This window comes from Malaclemys terrapin, chromosome 2 (assembly GCF_027887155.1).
Source record: "Malaclemys terrapin pileata isolate rMalTer1 chromosome 2, rMalTer1.hap1, whole genome shotgun sequence".
NCBI lineage: Eukaryota > Metazoa > Chordata > Testudines > Emydidae > Malaclemys > Malaclemys terrapin.
The window spans coordinates 84,351,352-84,370,054 of NC_071506.1; the positions used below are offsets into that span (position 1 = coordinate 84,351,352).

Here is an 18,703-nt window from a genome sequence, read left to right on the forward strand (position 1 = left end):
TGAACTATGGCTGCATGTCTCTTTCTAATAAACCATTTATGACAGGCTTACATCCAGCGAACCAATTATAGTATTAACTTAGAATGTGAATGCAAGGTATGACAAGGGCATACCATAGAGACAAAGATGGGGGAGATTGGGGGAATACCATGGAGGCCTAGATCGGGCTGGAGGGGACAGTGTGAGGGTAGCAGAGACAGGGAATTACCATCGAGCAGTGGGACAGGCACCCAGCAAGGGCACCGCAGTTGAATCAGTCTAGAACAGTACTAGTGAGGATGTGGGACAACCCTTAAACCTATTCAGAATGGCTTGTGTGGGTGCACTGAATAGCTTGTGCTTCAATTGGTTTGATACAAGTAGTTGAAGCACAAACAATTCAAGTCTCTGGTGTACACAAGGCCCTAGAGGTGGTCCCTTCAGGTGAAGATTGAGTCGCAGGTGAAAGGAAAGATCAGGAGAAGAGTAGAGAAAATGTAGGACCACAAAATAAGTGTCCATGACCCTGATCCAGCCTATAAAAATGAAGACAGCAGTTTTGAAATTTCCCCTTAAATGAGTGGGAAGCCAGTAGAGTCATCCGAGGACTGGGGTGATGTAGTTAGCAATGATGGTGGGGGAAAGGATGAGGGGTGGGTGAGTAACTGCAGCCAGTTCACAAGGTTACACATGATCTTTGGACACATGAAAAGGTGGACAAGGCATCTATAATTGAACAACATTGCAGAGCTGGGGCTTGGGAGCCAGTATGAAAGAATTATTATAATAAAGGGGAAAGAGGACACAGGGTTGGATAAAAAACATAATAGATTTGGACCCAAGGCATTTTTGTATATGGACAACGTAGCAGAGATAATGATGGGCAAATTTATAAACACAGGTAGTGTAGGAAGAGAGATACGAGTAAAAGATGCATTCAAGGTCACGTATAGTGGAGACGAATGGTAGTCTGAGGCCTGTTCTACGCTTAAAAATTAGAACAACCTACGTCACTCATGGCTGTGAAAAATTTCATGCCATGAGTAATTAGGTCAATCGAATAGTTAGGTCAACCTAACTCCTGGTGTAGATGCAGCTAGGTCAATGGAAGATTGTTTCTTGGAGAAATGGATTTATTACAGAAAAAAACCTTCAACTGATGTAGGAAGCATCTACACTATGGTGCTGCAGCTGTGACACTGTAGTGCAGACACTACAAGAGGAGGAAGATGGAAGAGATAGAGCTGTGTGTTGAGGATGCTCCCCTTGCATAAAAGAAGCACTTCTGTTTTTTGAGACTTTTAGCTGGAGAAACTGAGACAAATCCTCCTGTTTATTTGGTCCAGACACAGAAGGCGAAGAAGGAGGAGTCGTCATTAAGGAAATAAAAAGACATGGAGAGGTGAGATTCATCAGCATCAGAATGGTGGTGAAGATTAGAGGGTAGCAGTAAGATGACCAAGGGGGACAAAGTAGATAGAATGAAAAATAGGGCTGAGAAATTATGGACCTTGTAGAATGCCATAGGGGAGGGCTCTTGCTGTAGAGGGAGGCCAATTTTGTTGATTCATGACATACGTTGATTTGGCTGGTGCACAAAGAAAATTATTCAATTAATATATTTATTCTTTTAGAGTCAGTCTTCTAGTGTATTTTATCTTTCAGTGTCCTGGAAGATGATTTCTTTAACAGGTTTATTTCTTTGTCATGTATCCATCTGAAATGGGTTCTCTGTGTTTCTGCAGATGTTGTGGTTTGGGGCCAGGAAGAATGCACTCCATTTACAAGTCTATTCCTTTAAGAGATATTCATTAAAAGTCCTCCCGCTGTGTTAACAAAATGCATAGGAATCCAAATTGTGATGATAAGCTCTTTGTGTCTTGAGTGCACTCATTTTCTGACTATTAGGTTGCTGTCTTTTATCAGTCAGTTCATTTCTGGAAGTACATGATGGATTACTATTTGCCATTCTGCTCAAAACAGCAGCAGTCTCAACTTTATCAGCAAGGAATCCCAAAACACAGCTGTCCTTAGGTAATGCAGAAATAATGCTATCTCAGTATAGACCTTGACAGGCAAATCCTATCTCTTGATTTTGCTCTCTAGAACAATAAAAACAGTAACAGAAAGAATACTGCTTAAGTAAGGTATTTACCATCAGTGGTTGGCTTATTTTGGACACTTATTTCTTTTGTCCTTGGGGAGGAGTTAAGTGGCTATCATCACCTATTTAAATGCGCTAATTTACTTAACACTAGGAAAGCGGTGGGGGGTGGAGGCTCAGGATGCATATGTAAAGGAATGTCTTCCAGAAAGAGATGTTTTAACAGTTAATGAGGACCTTGCTTAGCAACAACATAACAAGGTCACTACAGTTCACATTTCCCCTCTGAAGTCCCCTTAACCTTTTAGAACCACAACAGAAATGCTCAGGTAGAAGATAATGACAGTCTGGTCTATTTAACAATAGTGTAAACAATAGGTGATTTGGTTATCAGCTTAGCAAATGCGCAACAGTCAAATATAGAAAATTAGTGCTAAATACTTTTCTGACCCACTCTCTACTACTGTCAATGGGCCAAATCCTGCAGTCTGTAGGAAGGTGCCAGGCCCCAGTTGGAAGTGGTTCATATTTGCTAGGGGGAGAGGGGAGAGTCTACAGGGGACTCTTCTCCCACTGCCTGGAATGAAGCAGTGCTTCACAGTGGCTCTATGTTACTGCACAGTGGCTTTTGGGCAGTGTGGCCCATCGAACCACAATTATGCCAGCCAAAACTCCCCCGTGAAGGGGGATCAGAGGGACTGTGTGTCCACCTCTGCAGCTGTGGCAGTAGAGCTCCTCCGCTGGTGCTCCATGTCCTGAGAGGAAGGAGAAAATTCTGCCCCTCACCCAACCCTCATATAAAACCCATTGAGTCAGGTTTGTGCAGGGATCAGGATTTGCCCTATAGATGAAATGTAGAAAGTAAAAGTCCCTTTGGCAATTTCTAGACAGAAAATGGTCCCCAGAAGTGCGCTCCAGGCAGGAAAAAAGCATAAATGCCAGGGGTGGGCTTCTTTATTTTTATCTCAAGCACTAATTTAATAAACAATTCTAGAAGAGATTCACGTTTTATAAACTGACGTTTTACTTTAGGTGTCGCAAAACAATGGGTTAAAAAAATCTCACTGACGGATAATTACTCAAAATTTTATGAGGAATACTTGTGGCACCTTAGAGACTAACAAATTTATTTGGGCATTTATTTATTTGTTAGTCTCTAAGGTGTCACGGGTACTCCTCGTTCTTTTTGCTGATACAGACTAACATGGCTACCACTCTGAAACCTGTCAAAATTTTATGGATCTCTAAAGTATATAATGTTTTTCATTTAACTCTCCTACCGTTCCTGAAAAATCAGTGCCTGAAAAATATGCTGAATCGTACTCAACTTTCCAGCACAGCAACCCAACAACAGCCAATCCAGGAGGTGAATTTTATCATGATTGCAGGCACTCATGCACTTCAGCTCCATCCCCTGCTTAACCTATTTGTTAGAGAGACAAGGCGGATGAGATAATATCTTTTATTGGACCAACTTCTGTCTCTTTCACCACCTTATCTCTCTAATATCCGGGGATTGACATGGCTACAACAACACTGCATATTACCTATCTGTTGTCCACTTGTGAACAAGTAGGGGGATGAAATGTACAAGAAGCCAGCTTTTGGCTTGTACTCATGTATCCACTAATGTAAAGATGGTGCATTTAATTCTAGACTACTAGCTTCAATACTAGCAATACATATTGTCACTGTATTGGTCAACAGAGCAATAACACAGTATTATTTTTGCAGTATTATTTTTGAAGTGGTTTACAGATATTACTTTATAATAAATCCTCACAGCATAGGCAAGAAAATATTACTATCCATCTTTTACCGGTAGGGAAACAGAGGCAGACAAATTAATTGACTTGTCAAAATCCCCCCAGAGATCAATCTCAAATCCAACAGTAAAACTCAGGCCAGCCGGATTCCCAGTCTTGTGTTCAGACCATTAGACCACACATCTGTGCTCAGCTGCCATTCACCTATGATTTCAGACTACAGTGTTTTACTGAGAGAGATAATATCAACAGAACTTATCTCCTACGGCAAGATTCATATTATTTTTAAGTGAGATTGTTTTGTTTATTTTTTTAGAAAAGATTTTCAAAATGTTTTTATACCTTTTAAATTATGACATTCCAAATGAACATGCATCACTTTTAATGTAATTGTAAAACAGGAACATAATGAATTGTGGAAACATATACATGCTTTACCTTCAGGTACCTTTGTTCATATTTAGTTTTTAAAATACTAAATGTCATAAAAACTCAAAAGGATGCTGTTTGCATGCCAGGCTCTTGGATATTTGGTCTCATTGGTCTGATTTTGCTTTGAGATATTTTTATTAAGGCACGAAAGAGAATATTGTACATGTGCATTAAGAAAATCAAATGAATGTTTACTCACCACTTCTCCTCCTCTACTTGAACTCCTATGGATTGGAACTTACTGGTTGCTTTATTTTCACCTGGTTTGATGGATTCTTCAGCGTCATCAACCTGAAGAAATAACCAGATATAAATAGAATGTATTTTTAAGAAAGATATTAAGGCAGCTGAATCACTTTACTTATTATTGTCTTAATTACCAAGGACATACACACAGGGCTGGTACCATAACTACATTCATCTACTCAGATAGTTTGTGTGCCAAATGCTATGCACATTTATAATGTTATTCAAATAATAGTATTTTGTGCTAATTTATATATTTTTTAAGTCAATGATGGACTCTCAAAATGCAGATGAAATTTATCCAGTGTATTACAGATGCTGATTATTCTACAACACACTTTAATTAATGTGAATGTGAAGTGATGTTAAAATTACATTTTTAAAGGAATTTGTTTTATTTAAATGTTAGGGTTCTGGAACTGACTATTATAGATACAAGATTTAAAAGAAAATGGAGGTTACTTACTTGTAACCCAAGTTCTTTAAATGACTCTGCACCAGTCAGTGCATTACCCAGAAATGGGAATATTCAGAGCACCCAAAGAACTATCAACTGCTCTTTATTGATGGTGTTATTTTATTGCTCTCCATATTCATGCATGCAGATATTCATCATAACACATATTCAGTGACTTCATATGACTCTCCTAGTTTAACTAGGCTTACTTTACAAAGTAAATTGAAATTAAAATTCAATCACAGGAGATTATGCATTGACCCAGGAGGATTGTAAACTCTTATGGGATTGGGCAGTGAACATCTTACTCTATGTGTCTTCTCATGTTGAGAAGTGGCATAATAATTAGTAAATTCCTCTGGAATTAGTGACACTGTAATCAATGGATTACTCATGATGTAGGGACTGCTCAATGTGCACAAATATATGTAATAGAAATTCTACTGTCTACACCAGGATTGCTGACATTTCATAGCTCTGCTTTAAAGGTCTGGTTAACAACAGCAACAAAATTAAAGCAACCTGCCACAAAAATGTTTCCTTCTTTCTGACAACAGTTGACTTTCCCTCTAAAGTTACTATTACTTGAGATTTGGGTGAGTAGTAGACCCGGATCAGTGAAAGGTTCAAGGTGCAATATCTCTCAAAACATTTAAGGGAGCATCTCAACACTGTTGCTTGAGACAGACAAGTTCACTGGACACTGTTATGGTTTATAAGTAACTAACATTCCCACTGTATTTTCAATATGCCTGTCACACTGTGTATAAGGAATATAATTACTTGCAATCAGTATAGGTCACTATTTTAGGGGAAAATTTCAAAGGCACAAACAACTGCCAGTTGTGCCTTTGAAAATCTCCCCCTTAATGGCTACTGCAATAGAGTATTAAATTCAAATGTATTTTACTTACAGCAACAGTGATTTTAAGACTGGATTGGGAGACCCCTAGACGTCCTTTTAAGATTAAGGGTTACAATACCATTGTTAATTCAGGTTTCCTCCAATGTAATCCACATAGATTTTTTTGTTATTATTCCAATAATTTTACTTCTAGCTTTGTAATTTTTTCTCCTGTAGGATGGTCTTTGTCAGCAGTAAAGTTGTTCACTGAAATGAGGGACACAGGGCTAGACTGTGCCATTGCCTTTTATGACTGATTAGGGGAGTAAGAAGGATTAAGGGCTCCCCAGCTTGCTCAGCCTATCTGGATCTTGGTTTCAGGTCTAGTGCTGAGGTATCCAGGTATCTGGATACTTCCTCCTGCAAGCAAGTGGGTAGGGAGGAACTAAGAGTACAAGTTTCAGAGTAGCAGCCGTGTTCTTCCTTTTAAGAGTACAAGGGAAGCAATAAGCTGCATCCTTTCAAGGGCTGCAGAAATTTAGGGCTGGTCTACACTACAGCGGTAAATCGATCTAACATACACAACTTCAGTTATGTGAATAATGTAACTTAAGTCGACGTAATTAGATCCACTTACCGCAGTGGCTACACTGTGCTGTGTCGATGGGAGAACATCTCCCGTCGCCTTCCCTTACGCTTCTTGGGGAGGTGGACTACACAAATCGATGGCAGAGTGCTCTCCCATTGGTTTAGCCTGTCTTCACCAGACCCACTAAATCGACACTCGCTGCATTGATTGCAGCAGTGCTGATCCGCTAAGTGTAGACATGTCCTTACTCTCCACACCCCTGAGCATAAGGATCTGGTGGGCTAGAGCCTGGGTGTGCAGGGCTCCAGGTGGCTTCCATGCCACCACCTGGCAGCCACAGCACAGCCAAGATCACTGCACTGTAAATCCTGGGAGACGAGGCACTACAGGATGTGCCAGCCATGGGAAACCTGAATGGCAGCACCCCCTTTGATGCTGATTGGTTCAGGTGCCACTATTTAAGCATGGAGGGGGTCCCAGGAAGCTGTGTGTGCAACAAGGCCAATCCCTGACCTGCTGCTGAGACAGACCCTGCCTTGTTTCTGCTTCCATGCCTTCTTCTTGATCCCTGTTTCCTCGCCTTGTTCCAGTCCTGTCCCAGCCTTGCTCCTGCCTTGAATCCAGCTCTGCTCTTGCCTTCCTTCACTCCAGGTAATCTGGTTCCAATTCCTGGTTCTGACTCGGGTTTGAATTCGGTCTCTGAGTCTGGTTCCAATCCCTGATTCTGTTTACCAGTCCCTGACTCCTGCTCCGACCACTAGGCCTGACTGCCAATAACCCAGTTTGTAATAGATTGCACAGACCGCCTCTGATCCCCCCCATGGACGATGCCCCAGTAGTGTGATGGAAGGGATGGGCCTCCTACTGCGTGGCACACCACACAGGTCACCAGATCCAGGTCACCATGTCTCCAGACTGAGGTTCATGCTCTGCGGGCTTGGGTGATGCAATTTTTGGCAGAAAACCAAGCCCTCTGCGAATTAGTGGGCCTCTCGCAAGAGAAGAATGTTACATTCCAGGCATGAATGGTGGCTCAACCACTCAAACAGGGGCCTGTGGTGCTTCGACTCAAACGCCTTGATGGAAACTGCCAAAAATTCAGGGGATTCCTTAACTGGTGCCATCTACTTCAGCTTCTTCTCTGAGCATTGCCAACAGATCTGCCTATGCATCGGCAGCGATGAATTGTTGGATCTGGGACCCCATCCCAGGCAGCATCAATCCCTCCCTTGAATGAATCCCAGATTGCGGCAGCTGGCAAGTGGGGACCACCCCAGCTTCGACCTCCCACATTCCTGATAAATACCAATATTATGCTGACATTTTTCAAAAAAGAAATCTAGACACACTACCTATGTACTGGGATTATAACTGCCCCATTGACCAAAAGCCCAGGGTGAAAGACCGTTATGACTGAATTTACGCAATGTGTTGATTACTTTGTGTTGAACCAAAACCGATATTCCCTGCCTCTAATCTCAAAACTATTGGATCATGAGCAATTTGTATGGATTATTCACCACAGAGGACCTAATGCCTATCTAGATGGGGTACAAGTGGGAGACCATCTTCTGGACCCATTATGGTATTTTGAATACTTGGTAGTGCCATTCAGACTAACTAATGCACCTACAATCTTTCAACACTTTGTTAATAATGTGTTCAGAGAAATTCTGAACCAGTAGGTAGTAGTCTACCTCAACGATATGCTTGACTTTTCAGAAAACCATGAGCAACACAAATGCCACCTTAGGTCTGTCCTGGAGAGACTACGACATCATGGCCTGTACGCAGAATTAGAGAATATACCTTTGACCAAACTTCCAGAGTTTTTGGGGTACATCCTCTCCCCAGAAGGCTTTAGAATGGACCCCCCCCAGACTGATCAAGAATCGGGACCAAGAGGCAACATTTCATGCAGGACAGAATAATTTATGTTGATGGTTGCATATAAGTTCTGCAGTTGGAGGTACTGTAACTGTATCACAATAACCCCCTAGCAGGCCATTTAGGGTGCCTCAAAACCCACTGTTCAGCCTCCTGCTTCTTTTGGAGGCCCTGATGTGGGCTGACGTTGGAGTTTATATTCACTGTTGCGACTTGTGTACCCATACTAAGATACCACACACTAAGCTGCTCGGCACCCCTGTGACACCAGAAACCCCATCCAGGCCATGGGCTGCTGTCACCATGGACTTCATCGTAGAACCCTCTGAATCCAACAGCTACATGGCAGTACGAACGATCGGGGATCAATTGACCAAGATGGCACATTTCGTCCCCTGTGACCACTTGTCCTCAGCCAAGATGACTGCTCAGTTCCTAGTAGTGCATGTCATTCACCTCCATGGGTTTCCTGATTGCATCAAATCAGATCAAGGACCACAGTTCATCTCATGCTTAAGGTGTAAAGCCCTCTGGTTACTAAATGTCCACTCCTCTGTGTATCACCCCCAGACGGCTGGCCAGATAGAGAAGGTGAATCAAGTATTAGAGCAAAATGTATGATGTTTAGTTAACTCTATCACCAAGAGGACTGGTCCACCTCCTGCTTCTATGCTGAATTTGCATACAACACCGACCATGCCTCCACTGGGCAGAGCCCCTTTTTTTGCAATTACAGGTGTGATGGATTGACATTATCCTGTAAAATCCTGAACTTTATAGAATTAAATTAAACTTTACTGAATGAAGTTAAACCTCACTGAACTAGGGTTAATATCTTTGGAGTTCATTGTATTACAAATGCAAATGTTTATGTACTATTGTAAGATTGTATGGAACTTTTTTAGTACAAAGACAAGATTAATGCAATTTCTGGATGTTCAAAGGTCATTTTGGAACAATATGGGTGAAGTGGATTTTCTTAGGAAATACCTTGAGAGGAAGGGAATGCAAATTCTCTCCCTGTGAAGCAAAACTTTTCTAAGATATGGCTTGGGGAGAGAGACCTTTTGTAAACTAACTGCTTCTGGAAACTCCAGTTCAAAGACTCCTGAACTGTACAAAAAAGGAAACTGAACATGTTATGAGTGTGCCTATTCTGAGCTGAAGCTATGATGAACTTTTAACCATAAGGAATTCCCTAGGGTAGGGTATTAAAAGAGAACACTTGCCAGAGACCATGTGAGAGTTGGAATGGTCTCTGGTAAACTTATTAGAATGGGTTTAGGTCCTTTTATTTTTTTTTAATACGTTTTCTCTGTAATGCTTTGTACCTTAAGAAAAAAGTAAGCTTGCCTAGAAAGAGCTGTGGGGTAACTTACAGCTGTAGCAACCACACTGTATTTGTTTCTCAAGAGAAAGCACACAGGTATCCTTGGGCAAACTGTCTTTGCAGGGAATTATACAGTGAAGACAAGGTAACTATCCAGCCTGGATATACCTGGGTCAGAAGAGAGACACGTGTCTCCATCCAAGAGAGGAAACAGCTGGGGATCTGAAAGCCAAGAGTGGGTACTCTTGCTGAACACCTGAGGGGACATACAGGCACAGTTGCCCTAAACTGTTCCAATGGGTTCCCTCTCCAATTCTACCCCATGCTACTGACAGCCTCCCTGAACTCGACTGGGGCAGACTTGGTTCGGCAGATTCGCCACCGTCAGAAAGAGGTAAAGGGCCACCTTGAGGATGCTAAGGCGGCCTAAAATGGCACACAAAGTACCAAAGACAGGAAGCACCAACCTTTCTGGTAGGCCAAAAGGTTTGGCTATCTGTCAAAAATCTCTACACAAACAGGCCATCTCACAAACTAGACCATCAATTCCTTATCAAATCTGTCAGAAAATCAATCCTGTTACTTTCAGGCTCCACTTACCTAGGTCTCTCAACCTGCACCCTGTCTTTCATATTTCCCTCCAAAAGCCATACATGGTAAACCCATTCCCCAACCAGATGCAGCCACCGTCCTGCAAGTTCCGGTTCAAGACCATGAGGAATGTGAAGTCCATGCCATATTGGATTCCAGATTGAAATTAGGCAGGCTGTGGTACCTCATAGACTGGGACAGCTATGGTCCCAAAGAACAGTCCTGAGAGTAAGGTCTACACCCCAGAACAGGTTGAGAGTTTTCACAGGGAACACCCAGATAAGCCTGGCCTAGCGTCGATGACCCAGGGGACCTGAAGTGGGAATGATATAAAGATCTGGTGAAGTAAAGCCTGAGTGTGCAGGGCTCTGGGTGACTGATGCTTCCATGCTACCACCAGCAGCCATGGCATGGCCACGAGCAATGTGAACCCTGAGAGACAAGGCATTACTGGAAGTACTGCCCATGGCAGACCCAACTGTTCTTCTTAACCTCCGAAGATAGGACAAGAAGCAATGGGCTTAAATTGCAGCAAGGGCGGTTTAGGCTGGACATTAGAAAAAACTTCCTGTCAGAGTGGCTAAGCACTGGAATAAATTGCCTAGGGAGGTTGTGGAATCTCCATCACTGGAGATTTTTAAGAGCAGGTTTAACAAATACCTGTCAGGGATGGTATAGATAATACTTAGTCCTGCCTTGAGTGCAGGGGACTGGACTAGATGGCCGCTCGAGGTCCCTTCCAGTTCTATGATTCTATGATCAACGGAAAAACCTCTTCTGTCACTGTAGGAAGCCAGTATGGCGCTACAGTGGCATAGCTGCAATGCTGAAGGTGTGCCACTGTAGCGACAGTAGTGTAGACACGTCTTCTGTCACAATTCGATCCAGGGGCTGCTCCCAATTCCACACCACATGCAGCCTAAAATCTCAGCCTTGCCCATAGTAATTAGATAAACCTAATAAGACCAACATACTGGAAATCTGTGAGAGACCATTCATGTGCAAACTTCATCTTTAGGAAAAGACTAACCACTTTTTCCAGGGGGAGGAGGGTTGGACAGTTTGAGGACACTGCCCTATTTGCTTGGGATTTATTTTCCCTGCAAAAACCAGAGTTGAGTCTTAGTTGACTCCAACCCAGACTGTCTTGTTCTAACAGCATGAATGAAAAAGTAGATAGTGATTATGAGTATGTCATACTTCTACAGTCATTATTTTAAGGAATACGTGAGAGAGATTAACAAAAAAAGTTAGATCAAATCTAAAATGGAAATATATAGCTTATTTACATTTCTCTTTTCCCTAAGCTTCAACTGAGTGTGGTTGGATTAGTTTTCTTGTTACATTTCACTAGAGGTAACAAAGTTTAATTTATTTTAAAACAGGGCAAATCAGAGGGATCTTATCCTGTGCTGAGATAACAGCTAAGTAGAACAATGCTGCCTCATTCAAATGACTAACCGTTGTTTCCAAATGCATGAATAAACAGTGACAATTCAGCCAAGCTGGCTGAAAATATTTTTCTGGTGATAGTGTAGTGTAAATCATTGTTTTACAGATTCTCTTTCAATGATATCATTGACCCCTGCTGTGATATGATTCATAGGTTTGTGCTCATGTGTGCAATTTAACAGAGCTGAATAATAAGTAGCAAAAAGACTCAAGAAATCCTTACATTTGATATATTTAAAATTAATTAGGAAAACATCACCAGCAACACTGAGAATAATTAAATACTACTGAAATCTCTACAGTCACCTGATAGAAATGGGTAACTAACCAAAAAAGGGATTCAAAAGAGAAAAAAATGGACCACTCCATAAGTAATACAGAAACCCACACCAACAAAAACAGACACTTATCTGCTACTCAAAAACCTATACTTCACCTGTATTCCAATGGATAAACATCTGTTTTTCTTGAAGTGATCCTTCTTTCTGTCTTCCCCACCAACGGTGGCAATGGTGGTGGTTGTGGTGACAGTTGCATTATTGTTGCCTACATGCTGACTTGCAGGGCCATGGATCTGTGCATTAGCAGCCTCAATAGCAGCAGTTAGGGCCTTCATACTGTCCAAGCTTTCTGTAGAGTTACTAAGTCCAGACTGACTGATGATATCGCCCCTTTGTCCCTGCCCATCCATGTATGCATCTTGGGCAGACTCTGTGCTGCTCTGGGCTGTGATGGAAATAAAAGGTTTTGTGGTGGTTCTTGGTGGAACAGGAGGTGGTGTCTTCTTATACGTGGTAATGCAGGATGACACTGGAAAGAGTAAGAAAGACTCTGACTTACATTTTGGTTTTCACATTTTAGCAGCAAACCAATGGGGAAAAGAATGGATTCCAACCATGCAAAGGTCAATCTGTATAGGGGGTGGGGTGGGGTGGGGAGGCGAAGATGAGGAGGGCCCTGTACATCAACATGCCACAGTAGGCTCCAGTTAGAGAGCTGCATTACCCTACTTAATATTTCTACTCATTCAGATGTGAATCACATGATTAGCAATACAGGGGCTGGAAAAGACACTGACATCTAGTCCCTCCTCTGCCAGTTTATTATTTCTTTCACTGGATTTTTCTATTAATTTGTGTCAGTCCAGTCTTTAAACGAGTCAAGCAATGGGGCTTCCTCCAAAATGGCATGGTTTTAAAACAAGATTAACAGAGATTGGCCCCCAGACACTCACTCTGGCTAAACTGTATTATATGCAAAGTTTTACTGAAGCCAGGTTTTCTCTCTCTCTAGGTATTTTTACTCTACTTATCATAGTGGTATCAGTATACTACGTTAGATCCATGTTTAGGCCGAATTTTTAAACAGTTCTTTGGACAGTGAAGACGGGAGCTGCAGCTACTGCATTTGAGGCCTGGTCTGCATTTAAAATTTAGGTCAACACAGCTACACTACTCAGGGGTGTGAAAAATTCACACACCCGAGTGCCATAGCTATGCCAACCTAACTCCGGGTGTAGAGGAAGCAAGGTCAACAGAAGAATGCTTCTGTTGACCTAGCTACCGTTTATCAGGGAGACGGAAAAGCTCTTTCCATAGCTATAGGCTGCATCCATGCTATGGGATTATGTCAGCATAGCTACAGAGCCACAGCAATGCCACTACAGTCCCTGTAGTATAGGCATGGCCTAAGAAAAGCAAAGAACATCCTTATTTAAAGTCTGTTACTACTAATTATATGAAAACCTATGTCTATGCATCTGAATACAAGAGATGTCTCATTCTTTGCCAGAGGTCCTCAGGTCTCTTTGAAATATTTATTAAACATGAAAAATAACGGTAGAAGCCACTTAAAAAAAAAAAAACATATTGCCAACTGTTATCGCAGATTTCTCCTGTGCTAATGACGGCCCCAGTTTTGCAAAGATTTATGCACTTCTTTAATTTTACACACTGTGAGTAGTTCTATCAGTCTTTGCTGTATTGGGGCCTATAAAGAAAGACCATGGTTCATTGGGACTGTGGGGCCCTGCTTTTCAGAAGGTCAGAGCACTTTTATTCAGGTGCCTGAATATGAATTTGGAAGCTTAACTTTAGGTTCCCCCAGGTTTGAGAATTTTGGTCTGTGCATACAAAATTAAAGAAATAAATAAAAATCTATCCTCAAAGGCCATTTGGCTGCTCTGTATTAGTGAAATCCTGGAATGCTCTAAAATGAGAAAAAAGCTTATTAGGAACCAAAACCCAATGAAGCAATATTTTATTTTAAAGAAAATAAATACAGGCACTAATCTGTGCATAGTTCAGATGCAAACATGTTCATATACATTCTTATTAACAACAATCACAAGACAAGAAATGACTTATCAGAGCCTCTTAATTGGCAGAAATCTGTGCCACCCACACAAAAGGTAACTGTACTACAACTGTTCTGCTGCCTGTTTGCACTATATGCTTCTTGAGCCAAAGCCATTATGGTATTAATTTGGCTAACCCAGATCCACACAACTCCTCTTTTTGATGGCTGTATGAAGGCATTTTCTTTTCTATGGAGTAAAAGGCATCACCAGGTCATGAAATCATACATGGCTTCCAGTATTTCTGATAATATGTCTGCAAATATAAAATTCTCCATCAGTAGATTCATCAAGCATGTGAAATGAGGATGGAAAAAGAAAAGCTCACTGAAGTAGTTAGGGTTTTGAAAGTGTAATAAAGCAAACTGTGATTGGGGCTGGTCTTCACTACGGGGAGTTCAACGCTGCTGCAATCGATGCAGCATGGATCGATTTAGTGGATCTAGTGAAGACCTGCTCAATCAACGGCAGAACGCTCTCTGGTCAACGCCATCCAGCTCTCCAAGAAGAGCAAGGGAAGTCGACCCAGAGAGCATCTCCCGTCGAAGTAGCGCAGTGAAGACACCGGGGTAAGTCAACCTAAACTACGTTTTCTTCAGCTGGAGTGGAGCTTATTCACGGAGCTGGAGTAGCGTAACTTAGGTCGACTTACCCCCGTAGTGAAGACAAGCCCTGATTTATGATGTATCCATCAGAAACAACAAATTCTTTGTGGGATGGAACCAGTGTGAGGGGAATGAATAAAAACAAGCTCCTAGTATTTTAAAAACAGTGCATTTAGTAGTGCCCTATGTGAACTAAGGTCTGGTTTAAACAGCCCATGAAAGGGGACAAGTTGGTGGTGCAAAAGAAAAGGTAACAATTTCTGAACAGGACTGAATATTGTATAACTCTTGACCAGTTCTGGAGCAGCCAAAAGCAGCATGGCATTTACGATGTAAAACCTACTGATGTTCAGGATAGTTAACTGCTGTTGATGAAGCACATGCAGATGGACTTAAAAAGAATGATGGAGAATGTGGTTTGGGTGCTGATGAAACACATCTGCACCAGAAGTGACTGAGCTGATTAATGGCCAGGAGAATGTCCTTGGAGTGTTAGTGGCAGTACTTTGGATGATCCCCCCTGGAGGCACAGCAATTTGCACTTCCCTGTATGGAGTGAATTTGGTCCATTAAATAATTAATCCTCATAACATCCCAGAAAAGTACATGTAATTTCCCCTATTTAACAGATGGGAAAACCATGAAAAACCTTGAGAAGAAGTCTCAAATGGGGTAAGATCCTCCAAAATAGAAGGGAAGCAGTAATAACACTAGCTGCCTTGTCATTGGTCACCTCACCCTAAAAAAGAAGCCAATATCTACTATAGGGTGGTATCTACCAGCAATCTGGACACTTCCTGATAGCAGGTAAGCTAGGGTTACCATACGTCCGTTTTTTCCCGGACATGTCCGGCTTTTCGGCAATCAAATCCCCGTCCGGGGGGAATTGCCAAAAAGACGAACATATCCGGGAAAAATACCAGCCGGGCACTTCCTCTCCCGCGGCTGCTCTGCTCCTCCCCGGACTCAGACTTTGGCTCTGTTTAAGAGCCAAGTTGCCCGAGGCAGCGCTACTGGCTTCGGGCAGCCCCCATGCCTCCGGACCCTGCGCCGCGGGAGCAGAGCAGCTGGAGCCGGGGAGGAGAACTGCCCGGCCGGTGGCTGGGGTCCGGAGTCAAGGGGGCTGCCCAAAGCTGGTAGCGCTGGCTCGGGCAGCTTGGCTCTTAAACAGAGCCGAAGTCTGAGTCCGGGGAGGAGCAGAGCAGCTGGAGCCGGGGAGGAGAAGTGCCCGGCTGGCGGTGCAGGGTCCGGAGGCATAGGGGCTGCCCGAAGCCCGAGTGCTACCGGCTTCATGGTTTGCCGGGCAGCCTCCAGACCCTGTGCCCCCGGCTGGGCGCTTCCCCTCCCGGGCTCCAGCTGCGCTGGGGAAGCGCCGGCCGGGGGCGCAGGGTCTGGAGGCTGCCCGGCAAACCGTAAAGCCGGTAGCGCTCGGGCAGCCCTTTTCACGTGGCTCGGAGGGAGTTAGGGCGGGGACTTTGGGGAAGGGGCGGGGAAAGGGTGGAGTTGGGGCGGGACCGGGGTTGGGAAAGGGGCAGGGCCGGGGTTGGGAAAGGGGCGGGACTAGGGCCCGTGGAGTGTCCTCTTTTTTTTATTTTTTAAATATGGTAACCCTAGGTAAGCATCTGGTTTAGAAGTATTTTATTCCACTGCTCAATGCATCCAATGGGGAAAACAGTTCACACTGTGAGGAAACATGCCTGCATCTAGTTAAACACAGCATTGTTCTGGAGAGGAGCAAAGAATCGAGAAGTCATATGCTGAAATTGTAAAAAGAAACAGAAGAAGAAAAAGACAAAGTTGTTTTAACAAGTCAATACATAGTCTTAGTTTCCCGGAGTCACATACTGAGCAAACCCAGGCAGAGTGCAAGTCATAAAAAAGCCCCAGGCACTTCATTACTGGAAATGAGGTAAGCTGCTGCCACTCCTTTGCTGAAACTACAACAAAACAATGCTAAACCTGCAACATGTAGCAGCTGCTCTCTAAATGTCAGACCTGACTGAGCCCTTCAGAAGTCTGCAACATAACAAGCAAATGGACTTTGTTCCTCATTGTTCTTCCCAATCACTTTCAAGAACCTGGCAACTTGTGATATGGCAACCGGTAGGGTCTAAAAAGGCATTTGGCTTTTACATTTGCTACCACATTTGAATATTAAAAAGGGGTTTAAAAATACTAAAAAACCTGGCAGTCTCTGCCCAGCCTAACTGGGGCTGAGTGTTCAGTCAGTGCAGGAGAGCATCATGTTGCTCTCCTGGCCATGCCAGGAGCTGTGTCAGTGGGAGCCAGAGAATCCCACCCTGCTCTTCTCTGCCAAAAAAGACCACTAGGAAGGTGGGCTTTGAGGGAGAAGGTTGCACACTGGTGGATGAGTGACAAAGACAGGAAATCCTTCACTCAAACCCAGAGCATTATTATGGTTTTCTAGATACAAAGCTGTTTTTCATATTATCATATAGGGCCCAGAGTCTGCAAAAGAGTCTATTCTTTCCCTCCAGGGTATACATAGGACCTGATCCAACCAGTGAAGTCAGTGCAAAGATTCCTACTGACTTCAGTGAGGTTTGGATCAAGCCCATCATTCCCATTTGTATTAACGGACTAACGAAAAAAGTCCTAATAATTAGTTTTGCTCTTTTCCTATTTTTGTGGCAAATCTACTTGTGATATTTTGATTCCAAATACCTGGTGGGACAGTTTTCTCCAAGGTGGAAAAAAGTGAGAGTGTTTCTTCTACCAGCTAATGTTTCCGAAGTGCTAACTCACAGGACTGGAATTTGCAACAAGGAGTGTCAACCAGAAGGAAGTCCAATGGTTTAAAAAAAAACAACCCAGCCTTGCTTAATATCAAGACTTGAATTCAAACTTTTCATTGTAAGAGAACTTCTGTTGTTTAAACAAGCTCACTAGGGAGATGAATGCTAGGGAACAAACACGAGCATGCAATCACAGGCTTGCTGTATAAACCAGTGACGGGTGCTCTACAAAACCCGCAGGCAGACAGATCGAGTTGTGCAATGGGATCAGTTTCAGACAGTATTTTGGACAGTGCAAATGAGAAGATATGTAAGCCATGCAATTCCCTGTCTAATTTGACATTTTCACATAAGCATGGTGTGACAGACCCAGACCAGTGGGGTACAGGAGTCTGGTAGAAGGCAAATATACTGGTCACTGGGTGAGTAGTTTTCTGTTCCCTGAGTGACCAGAGAAGGGGCTGCAGTAGAGTAATCAGGAACCTGCTAGAACCAGTTAAGGCATGCAGGCTAATTAGGATACCTGGAGCCAATTAAGAAGAAGCTGCTAGAATCAATTAAGGCAGGGAGTTGTAGCTGTCATGCAGCTGTTACAGGAGGCACTATAGACAGCTGCAGTCCACAGGGCCCTGGGCTGGAACCCGGAGTAGAGGGCGGGCCCGGGTTCCCCCCAAACCTCCCAATTGACCTGGACTGTGGGTTCTTCCAGAGGGGAAGGTCTCTGGGCTGTTCCCCAACCCACATGGTGAATCTCTGCGGCAAGAAAATCTGCCAATAAGCGCAGGACCCACCAAGATAGAGGAGGAACATTGTCACAATGGTTAGCAAAAGGAAGAATAAGAGAATGCAGATTTAAAGTTAAGTAACTAATAGTCACTGTCTCATGGGGAAAAAAAAGCAATTAAGTCCACAATTTACAGGGTGCAGTAAAAGGATTAATCAGTACTTATATAACACAAATTATTAAACTATAAAGCAAACATTGTTACTTGGCCACGTACCCTATAGACGGTGGCCACTTTTCTCATGCAACTATTGTTAAATATCTGTACTGTATTACAGCAGTGCCCATATATCCCACTCAGATGCTGTACTGCATGTGGGTAGACAGGGACCCATTGGTAAAGATCTTACAAACTAAATAACCAGCCTGAGACTCGTAATTCAGATTCAAAAACTCCCCAAATTCCGGGGTGTTCAGGTTTAGGGTTTTGATTTGGCCTGTTACAGAGATGGGACCCAGACATGAAATTTGGATTACAACTAAGATGTCAACCTCCTTCCCTCCTACCCACACTCTACCCTGTTC

At 43.1% G+C, this 18,703-nt stretch overlaps 1 protein-coding gene across 2 annotated transcripts in view; it reads right to left on the reverse strand.

Annotated features, from left to right (window-relative positions):
* DLGAP1 (DLG associated protein 1) overlaps positions 1-18,703 on the reverse strand; it is a 643,533-nt gene that overhangs the window by 26,703 nt on the left and 598,127 nt on the right. For both annotated transcript variants that reach the window (XM_054020172.1, XM_054020173.1), the window contains 2 exons: positions 12,114-12,487; positions 4,481-4,572 (listed from right to left, as the gene is read on the reverse strand). In XM_054020172.1, the coding sequence (XP_053876147.1) occupies positions 4,481-4,572; positions 12,114-12,487 (466 nt within the window). The remainder of the gene's footprint in view (positions 1-4,480; positions 4,573-12,113; positions 12,488-18,703) is intronic.